The 17,135-nt window shown below is 42.7% G+C and overlaps 1 protein-coding gene across 4 annotated transcripts in view; it reads left to right on the top strand.

Annotated features, from left to right (window-relative positions):
- The window catches only part of PLCE1 (phospholipase C epsilon 1), a 283,791-nt gene that overhangs the window by 147,483 nt on the left and 119,173 nt on the right, over positions 1 to 17,135 (top strand). For all 4 annotated transcript variants that reach the window (XM_080913304.1, XM_080913303.1, XM_080913305.1 and 1 more), the window contains exon 4: positions 4,715 to 5,031. In XM_080913304.1, the coding sequence (XP_080769430.1) occupies positions 4,715 to 5,031 (317 nt within the window). The remainder of the gene's footprint in view (positions 1 to 4,714; positions 5,032 to 17,135) is intronic.

Below are 17,135 nucleotides of genomic sequence, written 5' to 3'. Positions count from 1 at the left end.
TATGGTTCCAAAAACTTCTCCTGGTCTTCTGGAAATCTGTGTAGAAGGCTGTGCCTGCTCAGGAGACAGTAGTTTGTCCCCCACGGCCGAAGCCTATTTTAAAAGAGATGGGGTGTCACAGTAGAAAACTAGGAAGAACCAGAATGTGTGCGTGCTCAGAAAGAAACAAATAAGTATAACCTTGCCTTGGGGAATGGGGAGTCCAGGCCAAACACTTCTTTATGAGATGTTACTCAGAAAAGCTTCGGAATCCTCAGAGAGCACTTTCTCTCTCCATCCTCTCTGATGATCACCAATTGGACTTTGTCTACTAGGACCATTTCCCAGGGCAACCTACAAGAACCGAAATCAGCCAGGTAGACGCAGGGGATGAACGTCTACATTTTTGAGTGTTTCGCATGAGTTACTCTTCATCTAGTACCTTTTGGAAATCTCCCACCCTATGAGGATTGCATGACAAAGAACAGTAACTTGTTCAGAACAAAATCCTGCCCATGTACCTCGAGCTAAGGTCCAAGAATACCAGCCATTTCTACTTCACAGAGCAGTTTGTTTTTCCTTCTGTGTGTCACATGGTCACCACCGTTCCAGAGTAATGCCATCATCCTGGGAGGCAGCCATTGCTCTTGAAACAGGTAGATACTACTGTTCTTACTCTGTATAAGGTTAGAGCTAAGAGATTGTGCAGAAGACCCAAGGCCATCAAGCTGACCAGCGGTTGGCTCCAGAATTGGCAAAAGGCTGAGTCAAAACCTGGAGATTCTGGCTTCTGTCTGAGCACTCTGCCTCCCTACAGCAATCTGTGTATGGACAGTATTCAGAGGCTGGCCTTCATGTAACAGTACATCTCAATGGATGTTTATTTACTAATGGCCTACTGCTTTCTAGTCTTTAATCCTAAGTACTCTGATGTTGGGATTTACGAAACAAGAAAATATCTGTTTATACAGAACATCCTTTCTTAGGATCTAAAAGAAAGTTTAATAAAAAATGTTCTGAAGAAAATTAATAAAATATCTATACCATTGTTTTAACCCAGTATTTCAGTAAATTATTAATCTAGAAATTATGTTTGGTATAAATCCAGTATCACATACTGCAGACAATTCTGATTTAAAACATGGGGAATTCCTCTCAACTCACAAAGGGCCCACCTGAGTGACTGTATGCTACAGCGTGGAAATTAAAGAGATGCTTTAAGCTGAGGGAGAGAAGCCTACCTTCTGGGCCACAACCTCACCTTTAAAGTTGAAAAAGGTCATTTTATATGACTGATCCAAGTAATTCGACAAACAAATTGCTTTACACTAACCAAGATCTTTTGAAATATGTCTATGAACTGGGATGTCAAGTGACAGCATGCTGAATAATAAGGACATGGGGTCTGGAGGCAAACAGACCCTTTTCAGGTGACAGCTCCTACTGCTTACATCACCTTATATGAATACAGCTCTTGTGAGTCAAATCTGAATAATAGCATCAAATCTCCTGGGAGATGGTGACAAGGCTCAGCTGGTAAAGGTGCCTGCCATCAAGCCTAAACAACTGAGTTCAATCCCTGGGAGTCACATGGCAGAAGGCTTCTGCACATTGCCCTCTGACCTCCACGTGTGTGGTATAGCCCACTCACACCCACCTACACTTACAATAAATGTAAGTGAGGAAATGAATATATTTACATTTAAAACTTGAGTCTCCTGAATTAGTCCATAGAAAGTACTTAGTATAGGAAGCTTTTATATGAGCCGAGAATTGAAATTTGAAGTTACTTTGTCTCTGGGCAGTGATGGTATCAATATTTAGCTGTAGAGTGGGCATTACAGAAGTGTGGCTGAGCCTGAAACAGAGGTAGATCATTTTAGGTTGGGTTTTTGGTTTTTGAGCAAGAGACCTGTAGTTCAGTTGCCCTTGAACCCAGGACCCTCCTATTGCTATCTCCCCACCCCCCAACCCAAAGTTAGGATTATTAGTACAGCATAGCACACCCACCACACATAGCTGGGGAAGATAGTTTTATCCATCAGAAACTTTCTTAAAAGGTTTTAGCAAGAGACAATGTCCATTCAGGTGAGAGGGGAAGATTAGGAGGGGTGAGCCACTAACTCCCCATCAGGCTGTGCAGGAGGAGGCTGTGCTAACAGGCTGATGAAGTAGGCGAGGATGGCACGTAAGGAGGAAGGCTATGAGCAGGAGGGTCCAGCAGGGGTGAGAGAAGGATGGGAGCTGGCGATAGAAAATAATGTCCCAGGCATACTTGCCATGTTCCCTTGTAAATATAAATCCTCCCCGAGCAACCCTGCCTTTAGAAAACTTGTGGAAAAGCTCAAATATGTTTCAAGCCCTGCAGCCTCGAACTGTGTTTTCTTTGGGTGTGAGGTCACAAGGACCTTAGATTTATTGTAGTTACTCTCATTATATTTCCTGTTTTATTCTCCTCTCCATCATTCCGCTTAGCACTAGATCCATCACTGTGACAGGGGTTCGTATCTCAAGATACACTGTCGTTTCAAATATATCATCTTAGCTATTTATACATTTTGTTTCATCATCTTGTCTATTACATATTATACAAGTTGCTGCTACAGAAGATTTACTGTTGTTTTATTTTCTCTGTAGAGTCCTTTATTTTGAAACCATGTTTTCAAGTTGGATGCTTCTGAGAAAAGTGGCTAATTCCACTGTATGTAAGGCATTGGTACCAAAAACTGTTCCTGGCATCTGGCTTTAGTGTGACTCAATTTTCAGGAAACCTGGCTATTTTATAAACTATTCAAAGAATTGAGCTTTGGGGTCACAGTGGCTAGATCCTTGGATACAAGTTAGACTTTTAAAAACATGAGGTTAGAGGAACCAAGTGGTAGTCCCCAGTTTCTGCTCCAGTAGGTTTTTGGTAGTTTAGTCCAGGACAGAGATAAGTATAAAGGGAACCCCTCACTCACCTAGTTGACTTTTATGATTAAACAGATGTGATCATGTGGCTGTGATAGAATTTATAGTGAAAACATAACAGAAATTTTTCCAGCAATAAGTTTAGAACCTTCTAGCTTTGTATCAGTGAAGGGCAAAGACAGTGGAGCCTTTAATATTTTTCTTCATATATATATATATATATTTTGTGATGGTCTCACTACTTACTCTTAAGGCCTGGCTGGCTTGAAACGGTCTCATCTATACTGACTTTAACTCATAATCCTCCTGTCTCACCTTCTTCAGTCCTGGAATTACAGATGATCTCCACCATACTGAGTGATTTCATGGCAGAACCCTCTTTGGTGATACATCCAAAGACCTCTGCAAAAGAGAGTACAAGGGTTGAGTCTGAAAGGGTTGAGTCTGAAAAGTCCTTCTAGAACTGATGGCTGCCCAGCATCCCAGCTTGGCCGTAGGCTGGAGTCTAGTAGTGTAGTGTCATCAGGAAGACAGATGGGCTTTTTCTTCACAAGGACCACTTAGACCTTTTGTATCAGGAGGCAGATACAGTTCTGGTTGTGTAGCATATGATCTTTATTGCAGCAGTATAAGAATATAAAGATGTCCAGGAGGGTCTACTATGACAAAAGACATGCACAGGATGGAGATCATGAGTCGGTTACAAGGATGCTAGTCATACAGAATGATAAACTAGATACTGGAGAAAGTGTGGGCACTGCTGGCCTAAGATAATGCAAGTGGGCTTTTTACTGCAAGCCATCCAGAGCCTGTAGTAATGTACCAGTGTGCCTGAAGTATTTCCAGGAAGAGATTGTGTAACATGAATGTTTTAACCTTTCCCAATTTGTTTAACCACAAAGCTGGGTGCTGTCCCAGAGATAGGGATATAGCTCGGCTGGTTGAGTATTTGATGAGTATAAACAAGGTCCTGGGTTTGAGTTCCAGTACTACAGACACAATTGTAATTACAGCACTGAGAAGTAGTAGAAGTTCAGGATCGTCCCCCAAAAAATAGTGAATGGCTCAGTTTTAAAGGGGAGGGCAAAAAATGAATAAATGAATTTGGGCAGATAGCTTAAGAACTAGAGTAGGAAGGTATCAAAGTAAAGAGAAAGTGTGTCAGTTCTAATTAGCAGAACTGTTTTGAAACTATACATCCCTGCCTTCGGTACTTCTTTCTCTTGCATTCATCACCTCCTGCCCTGCATTCCTCTGTCACCTTCTTGCTACAGTTGTAACATGAAATAAGATTATGTATTCTAATGTGTCCTCTTATAACTCATTCCTTTCTTACCTTTATAGGTGGGTCTGTTCTTGCAAACTTCCAAATGGTCCTTAGCAAAATAGAAGTCTTTGCAGGTATAGGGATGGTAGAGTATATTTGAAATTGTGTACATAGAGGTTCTACACATTTATAACAAGTGTGCACATACATGTGAAATTTTCTTTCTTCAGATTCACCTGGCTGTGCACACACTCAACCTTATTTATCTTAACTCTGATGACTAACCAAAGAAGAAGTAGATAATGATCTATAAAATTTTATAGTGAGCTTGTTGGATAGCAATGTGTAAAATTAATGCTGCTTCTGGTGGAAGATTAGTCCCCACCTATACCTCCCAGGAATATGGGAGGACAGATGTGAGAAAGGTCTCCCTTGCAAGTATGACTGTGTAGGACTACTCATTAAGCTGAGAAATCTGTAAGGTTTTGACTGGATCTCCAGTAAATGTGTGTTGTCAGGGATCCCAGTCTTGGCATAACCATAATTCTTTTTCTCTAGAACGCCAACCGGGTACCTCCATGGCCAATTCCAATCCTGTTCCTTCAAGTTCAGCTGGAATCAGCAAGGAGTTGATTGATCTCCAGCCCCTCATTCAGTTCCCGGAGGAAGTAGCCAGCATCTTAACAGAACAGGAACAGAACATTTACCGCAGGGTCCTGCCCATGGACTACCTCTGTTTCTTAACCCGGGACTTGAGTTCCCCTGAATGTCAGAGATCATTGCCCCGGCTCAAAGCATCTATCTCAGAATCAATCCTCACGTCTCAAAGTGGAGAACACAATGCCCTTGAAGACCTCGTGATGAGATTTAATGAGGTAAGAAACCACTTTGATGTTTCTGTCTTTGAGCCAACATTCATTATTCTTAAGTGTATTTCTTGTCCATGGTTTGTCTCTTTTACATATGTGTCTTTGCCTCTTCTGTGATGGTCAATTTCCTTCCCAGGCCCTAAGATTGCCAGCATGTTTTCTTCCTCCTCCTCACTCCACCCTAGCTGCCTACAAGTCTGATGGAGTCTACAAATATTCCCCATCTACCCATTTCCAACAGTGTTTTTAAGAACTGTGTCTTGGTTGTGAGCTTTAACAGCACGACACCTGGCCACTTCTATCTACATATCTCCCTCTGACCATCAGCACTTCGCAGAAATGTAAAAGGCCAACATGCCTGAAGCTCCTCATCTAAGGAAGCATAGCGGTAGTTCCTAGGGAGGTGTGAATCATTCCACTCCTCTTCCTACATCCTACCAACACCATTAAAAACAGAAAGTCCCCTTAAAGCTCTGAGAAATGCCAGAAGCCAGGTCTAAAGGACTCCGTGATAGTTGAGTTGGAAACAGTAAAGCTGGAGCTTCTTTCTATATGGCATCAAGGGGCTAGGTTGGGAGTGAAAAAGCCAATGGCTGCCATCTCTGTGGCTTAGGTCAAGGAGAAAGTGACAGAAAAGAGACACAGGTCCTGGTCTTAAAGAACCCTTCTCTCTCCATAATGCACCCCACACCCATCATTTTCTTTTTCTTGTTCTACTTGTTATAGTTTTAATTTCTATTGACCTGATTATGAAGTCACTGATTTTTAATGTGGACATTAGAGGTTCTTGGTTGGCTGGATTTTACAAATAGCACAGTTTCTGATTTGGTTCACTAGTAAGCTCCATCTAATGTTGAGAAAACTCTCATCGTGGGTTATGTATATGACAGAATTGACAGAGGGCCAATCAACCTTGGTTACATGTGCCTTTCCTTACTCTTGGCTTCAGTCTGCGGCCTCCTTAGTTTTCCAGCAAAAACCCTGGCAATGGTGGTCAATATCATCGACCAGGGTGAAGCCCAAGGGATAAGGCTGAGCCCAACTGGCTTCATGTGTAGACGTGTCCCCAACCCCATTCCTCAGGAAGAAGCCTATGTCCACAGGCCTGGTAGGCTAATGATCACCACTTTCCAGACACCATGTTTCCACAGTAAGGAACCTTGAAGAACAGAGTTTTCCATCCTCAGTAGTTAAACCAAGATGCAAGGACAATTACATAGGAGATGAGTGGCAGCTGTGAAATCTAAACCCATATATTCTGGGCTTTCACCTCTACAGTATCCTGTATGTCACCTGCATTGAGGGTGACATTAGCTATAACTGCAGATTTCCATCCCACCAAACTAAGACAGAATTACAGGGAATCCACAGGAGAGCTAGAAAACCACACCCACCCAGGGTTTTTTGTTTGTTTGTTTGTTTGATTTGTTTTGTTTTGTTTTTTTAGTTTTTGGTTTGTTTGTTTGTTTTATTTTTTTAATAAATCTCCTGGTGGTCTTGATTTTTCTTACGGATAAAAACGGATGGGAAAACGAAAGTTTCCATAAATGGACTTTTGTGACTTATTTGAAATTTCCAGCTCTCTTCACTCTCACATCTTTAAGACCCTATTCTTGTCTTTTTTAAAAAAATTTAGACCTTAACTTACAAGTGAATTGCCAGAAGTTTTAAAAATCTAATTTTAAACCAAACTTGGACTTTTTCCATCACTGTCACGGCCTTGGGAGTCAATGATGATCTAGCGATTCCCTGACGCAGAGCTGAGCTAGAGATGGGGCACCCACAGCTGGGGTGAGGTATGCTTTGGGCTATCTCTGAAAATAGTTTAGCTGCAACTTCAGAATGTAAACAAGATTTCTGGGAAAACACTTAAACTACTTATGAGAAGAGAGTGTTTTTCAAGTATTCTCAAGCATCTATTTTCATACAAATCATGGGCAAAGTGATTAAAACTTCAGTCTGTGCGGTCATCAAAGGCAGATTCCAAGGAATGTCCACCAACCAGCTTGTAGATAGATAATTCTGATCACTTTACACTAAAGGGTGTAAAGGCTGAGTAGCATTCAAAGAGAATGATACAAGAATGACTTTGACATGCTTACTGTGGACTGCCTCCAAGCTAGTGTGGCTCTCTACAAAGAAAGGAGAGGTTGCTGAGAGGGGTGCGGAATAGACAGGTGGATTCCGGAGGTCACTGGCCTGTCAGCCTTGCTGAACTGGTGAGTTCTAGATTCAATGAGATACCCTGACTCCAAAAAAGAGGTAGAGAGAAATTGAAGAAGACAATGGACACAGACCTTTCCTTTCCTTTCCCCACCTATGCGCGCGCGCGCGCGCGCACACACACACACACACACACACACACACCTGCATACACATATGAACATACACATGGCCATATATATACACCACACAAAAAGGGAAGAAAATCTTACCTATTTGTGAAAGTATCTTTTATACTCCTATTGGTAATTGTCTTCTCGTAAGCTCGCTGCCTCTTTCTGCTAACCCATGTCCAGTCCTGGAAGCTTCTAGCTCCTGTACAATCCAAACTATGCCTAGAATGTTTTCAGCCTCTGAGACTTACTGCTTAATAAGATAACCCTTTATATTTTTTTTCTGAACTCTGTTAGCTGCCAGGCTCAAAACTCCTGTCCAAGCTGACTGATTCAAACTGGCATCTCTCAGCTTCTGACTGATTTGCTCTGCTTGGTCCCATACTAACTTTAGCAATATGTTCTAATTTTCTGGCTCCTTGGCATTCTCTGGTTTATTCTGTCTACCTCGTTACCTCTTCAACCTGTCTCTGTAACTGTCCCAGGTTCCCTCTGTGCTGATCCCTCTTATGTTGCCTCTCTTTCCACATGAGAGTTGGGCATGTCCTAGTTTGTCAATCTTTCACTGATGCACTTCTTTGTCTGCCTCTCAAACATCATTTCCAAACATGGGTGCTTCCTTCTACTAACTAAGTTTACCTTCACTGTTTGGTATAAAAGGTGTATACTAAGGATGTGTCTGTATTTCCACCAGAGTAGTCATGTTGCTAAATTAAAATACCCTACATCTATTTAGTATGTGCTCCCTGTCTTTCAGAGAAAGTGAAACTTAGAGAGCAATACAAATAATGATGGTTTTCTTACTTACAGAATTGATGTAAGAGTTGAAGGACTGAGACAATTGGGGAGCCCCATGAGAACCCAACAACCATCAACATTGCGTGTAGAACCACTGAAGCATTCAAAGTTACTAGGCAAAGGGCAATGTGATGAGAGGTGGGGTGTTTACATAATCCCCAAGCATCTTTCTACAGGATCCTGGCTAATCACAGAATAATACAATGGAGAAACCCAGCCACAGATACCATTTCAAGGTTCCTTGACCAGTAATGATGCATGTCCTCTTGTGCCCTTAGTTAACCTGCTTTAAAGAGGTATGATGTCACCTCTATGTGCTCTTGCTACAGAGGTGAACCAGCATCTACTAATGAGAAAATGTCTGGCATGCTCAGGTTGAGGGACAGGCAATGCTTTAGAATGTGTTGAGGTCATGAAAGGTGAATAATCCAAAGCTCTCAGCATTAGAGAAGAGATTTGACAGGTACACAGAGAGTCAAAGTCTATTGAACAGGGGACTGGGGGTTGGGAGGGGAAGTGGTGGGAGATAGTAAAACTCTTAGAAGGTATACAGTCATGTTAGTTACTGTGTTGATGTTTATGTCCTGGTTTTCATACTTCAGTATGATTGTGAGCAATATCAGCATCCAGGAAGGGAAGGGGAAGTGTGGAAACTATGAACTATTTCTACAGCATCTGTGTAAATCTAACATTATTTCAAGATAGGTTTTAAAATAACACAATGAGTTCAGAAAGAGTGAGTCACTTGTCCAAGGTCACACAGTAGCTAAATGGATCTCAGACCCCGAGTTTGTCTTCAGTCTGTCTTTTCCTACTGCCTTTCTGCTGTTTTACATTATGAAGCCAACTTTCTGGAAAATCTGGAAGTGCTGATTCTGAATTTAATTAGCCTTGAGCTCTTCCCATGTGTTTCCCTAAATCTCTTGTGCATTCATCCATTTTTATCATCTGTTTGTATTTTTTATCTAATTCTCTAATTACTCCTGCCACTAGTCCCCTATTTATTCATTTATTCATCTATGCAAGACATTCCTACCACATGCCTACTGTGCTTTTGCCTCCTTCTTTTTCCCTCCAATGATAGAGGCCAGACATACACAGGCCAATTTTAAAATAAAAATTTGACACCATTAACCAAAAAAGAATTTTTTTTCTTGTCAAAATTGAAACACTTACCTTCAAGAGAAGGAAACAAATTCCTTAGTACATCACAAGACAAAAGAGAATGTCAGCCATTGCAGAGTACTAGTCCTCAGGGAGAGGCTGATGAGTTTATTGGTACAGTCATCCCGGCCCATTTATTCAGCACGTTTCAGAAGCAAGCTAGTCGGTGGATATGCTCTAAGGAAAGTAAGTCTGCAGCTGCCAGAAGCTACCACGGGCAGACACAAATAACTACCAAAAAAGGCAGCGAACTCATGCAGCGTGGAGTGCCACAGACAGTGCGGGTGGAGGTGGTAAGGTGGGAGACGGCAGCCCCTTCTGCTGAGCTCCAGAGTCTAGGGCTGGTCCTTGAGCAGTAGACATTACAGGAGAGGATCTGTGGGGCATGAGTGACATTCAAACGGGAAGACAATCCACTGAACCTTTTCCATTCAGAGCAAGACTTCCTGGCATAGCGAGGTAGCTTGCTCTTGAGTGGCTGCCGAACATGAGCTAGATGTCGCCCACATCCCAGACACTCTGTACATACAGACTTATCTGTGATGAGGGGAAAGGGAAGAAAATTCCTGCTGCGATGTTGCGTAACATTCGTTCTGAAGAAAGTATGGCTAAAACGCAGCTCTGAGAATAACCATGAAACAGCTGGAAAGGTTTTGCCACTTGAAAGAGGCCAGGAGATAAATCACTCCCAGCGTTTCTTCCTGTGTCCTTTTCCCAGCTCCGTAAGACTAAGGTGCCACTAGCCAGACACCTGGCCCTGTTTTCTCCCTGAGAATACCCAGAAGCCCACGGGAGAGGGACGTTCCTAAGCTGGTAGGCATCAGATCTATACTGGACTCAGCCCTGCAAGTGTGGCCTGAGAGGCAGATCTTTCTGGACCTTCTTAGGCTGGAATCTTGACCTTAAGCTCCCAGGAGTCAATGCCCCTCTCTCCCTTTGGATGAGCTGCCTTGCTTCCTGCCCACACACGATGCCTCTTTCTTGGAGTCTCGAGTCGTATTCTTTTCATCCTCTTTTTCTTTCTTCACCCAGCTTCTGCCGCTAGCCCACAGTCTCTTTGATCTTACTTTGTTTTTATTCCCCTTACAATAAATTCCCAAGCCATTTTTCTTTTCTGGAAGAGACAGAGGCACTTGCCCCATGTCTTCTCCACCACAGAGACCATAAGTAGCCAAGAAAAGTGGAGTAGAGACTGAACCCCCCCCCCCCCGAGGTCCCCACACAAACACTTTTCCTTTTTTTCCTTTTCAGGACACCCATGCTGTAACACAGGGTAAGGGGGAGGTTTCTAGGGTCACAGCTCCTAGTCTTTACTCCCCAAACTTGATGTCCTATAATTCGGCCTCTACTCTTGTGTGCCTGGTTCACAGGATCAGCTCCCAAAGTGATTCTGCAGCCTGTCACTGCTCACACGGGGTCATGCTCTCTTTCATGTCGCAGACAGTTGCTATCTCTGGCTAGTGAGTCACATACAGCTTCAGGAGGCCATTAACAGGACGGTGTTTGCTTGCCTGGGCTCTTCTTCTAAACCAGTTGGAATGAAGGCAGGTCCTACCTACTGCATTGAAACCTTCATTAGCACAGAAACTCCAGAGGCCTCTGGACCCTGGCTATCTTTACCTATGCATGTCAAACTGTGTCATTTACCCACCTGCTTCTCTCAGCTCCACAAACCTGGTGGCCCGGAGCAACACTCTGGTATTGCTTATTCCTTCCACTTGGTAGACCGCATGAACTACATCAGTTCTGCAGTTCAAAAGTCACTTTTCTATTAAAACAAAACAAAACAAAAAGCAAATAGCCACAGCCTTATTCCTAGGAAAAAGATGAATAAGAAAAATAAGTCAGGTTTTTAGAGAAAAGCAGTTCAGGTTGATAGCCTGCCCCCACACTCAGCTCCTAGCTCCTCCCATTCCTCCCAACTGACAGCCATCACTGCAGCAAATTCTGACTCCCAGAAGCCTGCCTTGTTGTCACTGAGGACAGGCTATTCCTCCAGAAATCAGAATACAGAGCACAGGGTGGTGGCGAGATACAGTCCTGCACTTGAAATGTTTTGGGAAAAATAGTTGTGAACTTACATAGCCAACTGTGTTAAGAAATGTTTCCTCCCAAAGTCTTTCCCCATTTTGCAAAAGCAGGCATCTGGGAAACCAACGCATCTGTCTCTTCAGGACTGCTGTATAAACCGTCTTCCTCAAATGTATACACATAGAGGCTAGTAAAGACACTTGAGGAAATAAGTTTCAGCTCACTGGCAAATCTTTCAATGAAAACCACGTCTCCCAGGGGCATGTGTCTCCCCAGAAGTGTCCTTCCTCCCCAAGAGTAGTGTTGAGTGGGTAGAACGCACCTGTAATCCCAGCTGCTCAAGAGTAGTGCTGAGTGGGTAGAACGCACCTGTAATCCCAGCTGCTCAAGAGTAGTGTTGAGTGGGTAGATGCACCTGTAATCCCAGCTGCTCAAGAGTAGTGTTGAGTGGGCAGATGCACCTGTAATCCCAGCTGCTCCAGAGTAGTGTTGAGTGGGTAGATGCACCTGTAATCCCAGCTGCTCAAGAGTAGTGTTGAGTGGGTAGATGCACCTGTAATCCCAGCTGCTCAAGAGTAGTGTTGAGTGGGTAGATGCACCTGTAATCCCAGCTGCTCAAGAGTAGTGTTGAGTGGGTAGATGCACCTGTAATCCCAGCTGCTCAAGAGTAGTGTTGAGTGGGTAGATGCACCTGTAATCCCAGCTGCTCAAGGGGTTGAAACAGAAGGAAACAGTTGAGACAAGAATTAGAGGATGGTCTTGGCAACATATAATGACACCATCTGAAAACAAACAAAAATCTAGCCTGCTAGGCAGCATTCTAAAAGCAAACTTATCTGTTGGTGGTTATCTACACTGGAGCTAGCTGATAGCAGATCACTGTAGCCTTTAGTAGAGGCCAGGGGTGAAACGTTGTCACTTGAGGACAGCTTGGGAGACTGGCTGCCTGGTTTCAATTCACCTTGCCCTCTTATCTAACCCCTCATCTTTTCAATCCCAGAGATTACATTTTGGGCTAATATGCTAGTTAGCTTTGTGTTGTGGTGGTCAAATATGTGAGAAGTGTAACTCAGGCAATGGGTTTTTATTTTGTGTCATGGTTCCAGAGGGTTCAGCCTCCAGTCACCTGGCTTTCTCTCCAACCCAGAGTAAAATGGCACATGGCCCCAATGGAAACTTGTTCACCTCACGGCAGCCAATAAGCAGAGAGAATACCTACACATCTTCCCTTCCCTTCCCTTCTCTTCCCCTTTCCCTTCCCCCTTCCCTTCCATTCCTTTCCCTTTCTTTCCCTTCCCCCTTCCCTTCCCTTCTTTCGCTTCCTTTTCCTTCCCCCTTCCCTTCCCCTCCCCCTCCCCTTCCCCCTCCCCTTCCCTTCCCTTCCCGTCCCCTCCCTTCCCCCTTTCCTTCCTTTCCCCTTTCCCTTCCCCCTTTCTTTCCCTTCTCTTCCCCCTTCCCTTCACCCTTCCTTTCCCCCTTCCCTTCAACCTTCCCTTCCCTTTCCCCTTCCATTCCCCCTTCCCTTCCTCCTTCCCTTTCCCCTTCCTCCTTCCCTTTCCCCTCCCTCCTTCCCTTTCCCCTTCCTCCTTCCCTTTCCTTCCCCCTTCCCTTCCTTTTCCTTCCCCCTTTCCTCCCCTTCCCCCTTCTCTTCCCTTCCCTTTCCTTTCATTTTCTTTCTTTCCTGTGTGGAACATCCATAGCAGACCTTTGTTTCAGAAAACCTCCTCACTGACACACTCGAAGAGGTAGACACATACCTTAGCAGTCTAGGTACATCTCAGTCCAATCAAGATGAAACAACCCAGGTGATAATAGTACCTGTCCCAGAGAGATGAGGTAGAGAAAGCACTAAGCAGGGAATGAAGACACAGTAGTTATTCAGTGTTAGAAGAAAAAAAACCCACAAAGATAACTATTTTTTAAAATAACTATCAATAAAACATTTTATTATAGCTTTATTATATTTGTTAACCAGCTATTCACTTAACAAGCGAGAAAATGTAGGCTTGGTCTAGCTCAGTAAAGATTTGTACTCTGCGAGCTAGGATGGAAACTCAGGTGTCCTGACTTCCTGGGTTGTGTTCTTGGTATAATGGTTCTCAATCAAACACTGAAAAAGCCTTATGTCTGAATTTAGTTGTCTCCACTGAAGGAAACCATCTTCTTCCCAAGGTAATACAAGCATCTCTCTGACTTTAACACCTCTTTGAGTTCATCAGTTTCATTTTCTGATCCTGAAAATATGGCGCCTCCTGCACACTGGGAGACACCCGGAAGGGACCTTCTGAGGGCATGATTTCATTAGTTTAACAGTTTAACAGGTGCAAACCAGAAACATTCAGCCCCAAGAATGGTAGAAGTAAGAGTGGTATTAGTGGAAACAAAAATAGGCAAGAATTGTGACATATGTAAATGTGTTATACCAATCATCATTATTATCAGAAACTGTAGCAGCCCTTCAGTGTTTTAGTCCTCAGTGGTCAGATTACCTTGATGGCCTGGGAATATGGTAGGAAAGATCACATAAACTTTAGTCAGAGACTGAATATTTGAGCCTCTCTTTGACTGTATTAGTTGACCCTATTAGGATATATCATTCAACTCTGAAAAACTGCTGTCTCAGAGATCTTTACTGCTCATGGAAGAGCCAAGGAGGAATGCATTTATGCTTTGCCAGGGATCTGCATTTATCCAAAATATTTAAACAGCCATAAATCCAACTGCCATCTCAACTGTTTCTTGTGGGCATTTTTTGTACCAGTTTATATCTCAACTGCTGCTTTGGGCTCTAAGATACATTATAGTGCAATAAAGGCAAACCATCTGCCCTGGCAGAGCTGACGTTCTAATGATGCCTTGAAAACATCTCAGATGTGCCCACAACAGAACAATTGCCTCCTCCTCTTCTCACATATAATCTCCACACCCAGGACATAGCCATCTTCCCCATATGCATCCTAGTTAACAGTGTCTCTTCCCAGGTGTTAAGGCCAATAACCTAGGATTTATCCTTGGTTTGCTGTTTTCCTGGACCCCCGGTATCTAAACCATCAGTGAGTCCCATCCGTTCTTCCTAAAAAGTCCCAAGCTAGTCAGCTCTTCCCAAACCCTCCACTTTGGAAACGTCCAGCACTGCATTCCACCCCTCCTGCTTTCATGCTGGCATGCCCTGGAATCTACTCTCAACCCTGTAGCCAGCCTGATAAGTGTGAACGTCATGTTCTTTTGCTGAAGGTCTTCCCAATGGCTCAAGATCCCATTTGAGTTTGCTTCCACCAACCTTTTCTTTCTAACTGTATACTGCCCGACCCTTCCTTCTCTGATGCTGGTCTACCCGCAAAGAATTTCATTTTCTTCTGTGAATACGTTCCTCTAGTTTTCTCCACACAGCCGCTGTACTTGGGGTTTTGTAGACTCCTCGGGATCAAATTTTAGTTCAAGGAAACCACTGGCTTGCATTGGTTTTTTTCTCCCTTCCCCTATCTTTTTACACTCAGGTTTTTCCCCCTAACTTGCTCATGGCTATGTCTCTTTTTCTTTACATAATGCCACACATGTAATACATGTTCAATAAATAAGTACTTAATAATTTAATGACTAATGGTACTGCTTGGTGTTATCAATTATTTATTGAAACAGATGCTGATAAAATATAGGGAAACACAAAACATGGCTTTTTCTCCTTAGGGATTTACAGGCTAGCTCAAGGGCATATACAGTATAAAATACTGAATTAACATATTCGTGGATGAAAAACCAGTATCAAGCATTAACAGTTATGGGAGAGGAGGTGACAAGCATTCTGGGTTGGTGGGAAGAGGAGGGCTCCATTGGGAAGCCTGAGCCAGAGCTAGGGTCCCAAATCATTCTCACTGAGGGACTCTAGGCAAGTGTGATCGTCCATCTTCATTATTATGGTGACTAGCTTTGGGATCACCAAGGAGACATACTTCTGGGAATGCAGGTGAGGGCCCTTCCCATAGGCGTAACTAAGAGGCAAAGACCCATCCTGAATGTGAGTGTCACTGTTGATGGGCTAGAGTAACAGACTGAATCAGAAGGGGGGAAAGGAAGAACATGAGCTGAGAGTCAGCATCCGTTTCTCTCTGCCTCGTGACCATGGAGGCCTCATGGTCCCACCTCCATGTCTTCCACCTTGATGGACTTTAAACCCTGAGTCAAAATAGTTCCCCTTTGTCAGTTACTTGATCACAGCAATGAGAATAATAACCGATTCAGCAAGTAAATGACGCGATTTCAGCTCCTGTTTCTCGATGCTAAAATGTGATAATGTTATCGCTTTTCCCATTCACCAAATGCACTTTCTCACAAGCTCTTTCTGAAACCTTTGAGCCCACACTCATCTAACCTGTGTTAGATGAGTTTCCCTAGGGTAAGATACTCTTGGCAAGCCTTCCTAAGCCTAAGTCATATTGATAATGACATATAAAGCAAATTATCATATCAAAAAGAAATGGCAGTTGGTTAATTTGGCAACTATTTGAGAATATCTAATTTTTTTTAAGTTTTCTTTAAAAAATTTATTTATTTCATGTATATGAGTACATTGTAGGTGTCTTCAGACACACCAGAGGGTGGCGTCAGATCCCATTACACATGGTTGTGAGCCACCATGTGGTTACTGGGAATTGAACTTAGGACCTCTAAAAGAGCAGGCAGGGCTCTTAACTGCTGAGCCATCTCTCAAGCTCCAAGATTATCTAATTTTAATAGTAATACAAAACTACATTTGTTGATGCATAATAATGACAATATTTTAGTGAATAAAAAAGATTGCACACTTAGTATGAATCCAATTTTCTTAAATATGTGGTTTCTGAATGTATAGCTAGATATGTATTCACATAGACAATAAAATACTTGCCAAAATTTTAGCAATTGCCCTCTTTTTAAAAATGTTTTCCTTTATATTTTATGCTATGATTACTAGTGTTTGCCTGCATGTGTCTTTGAAAGCTATGAGGCCTCCTTAGAGGCCGGAAGAGGGTGGGGACTCCCATGGAGCTGGAGTTCTGAAGCACAGTGTTGGTACTGCGAACCAAGCCCAGGACCTCTCAGTCAATGAATCACTTCTCTCCAGCTTCACAATTGCTTTTTATTTCCTTCCTTCCTTCCATCCATCTATCCTTCCTTCCTTCCTTCCATCTATCCTTCCTTCCTTCCTTCTCCCTTTCTTCTCTCCTTCCTTCCTTTCTTCCTTTCTTCCTTTCTTCCTTTAGGACTGATAGTATTATACATACTATTTACCCCCATTTTTATCTTAAAATATTTTCCTTGTGAGTAGTACTATTATACAAGGATATTTTCATACAAATACATACTGCATGCTGAGCACAAACTTAGCAATCCCAGTCTCTCTCTTGTCCCCTCCAACACTTCCACTTCTGCTTACCTGTCAAGTATACCTATATCGATTCATGTCTTTACATAAAATCCAGGAGCCACAAATGAGAAAGACACATGATATTTGCCTTTCTGAGACTATAACTCACTTAATATAATTATCTTCGGCTGCATCCATTTCCCTGAATAACAATACATATGTTTTGAGGAGTACTAGAGACCAAAACATCATCCATACGAGACACCACCTAGTCTCTTAGTCAGATTTACATTTTACAATGATGACTATTATGGAGAAAGTAATGATGGAACTGCCGTTGACTATGTGCCTTGTACTAAGTCAACAACAAATAAACATTTCATGTTAATATATATATATATATATATATATATATATATATATATATATATATATAT

The sequence above is a fragment of the Micromys minutus genome (assembly GCF_963924665.1).
Source record: "Micromys minutus genome assembly, chromosome: 2".
Taxonomy (NCBI): domain Eukaryota; kingdom Metazoa; phylum Chordata; class Mammalia; order Rodentia; family Muridae; genus Micromys; species Micromys minutus.
Note: the sequence above shows the minus strand (reverse complement) of the source record. Positions and strands in the feature narration are given on the sequence as shown.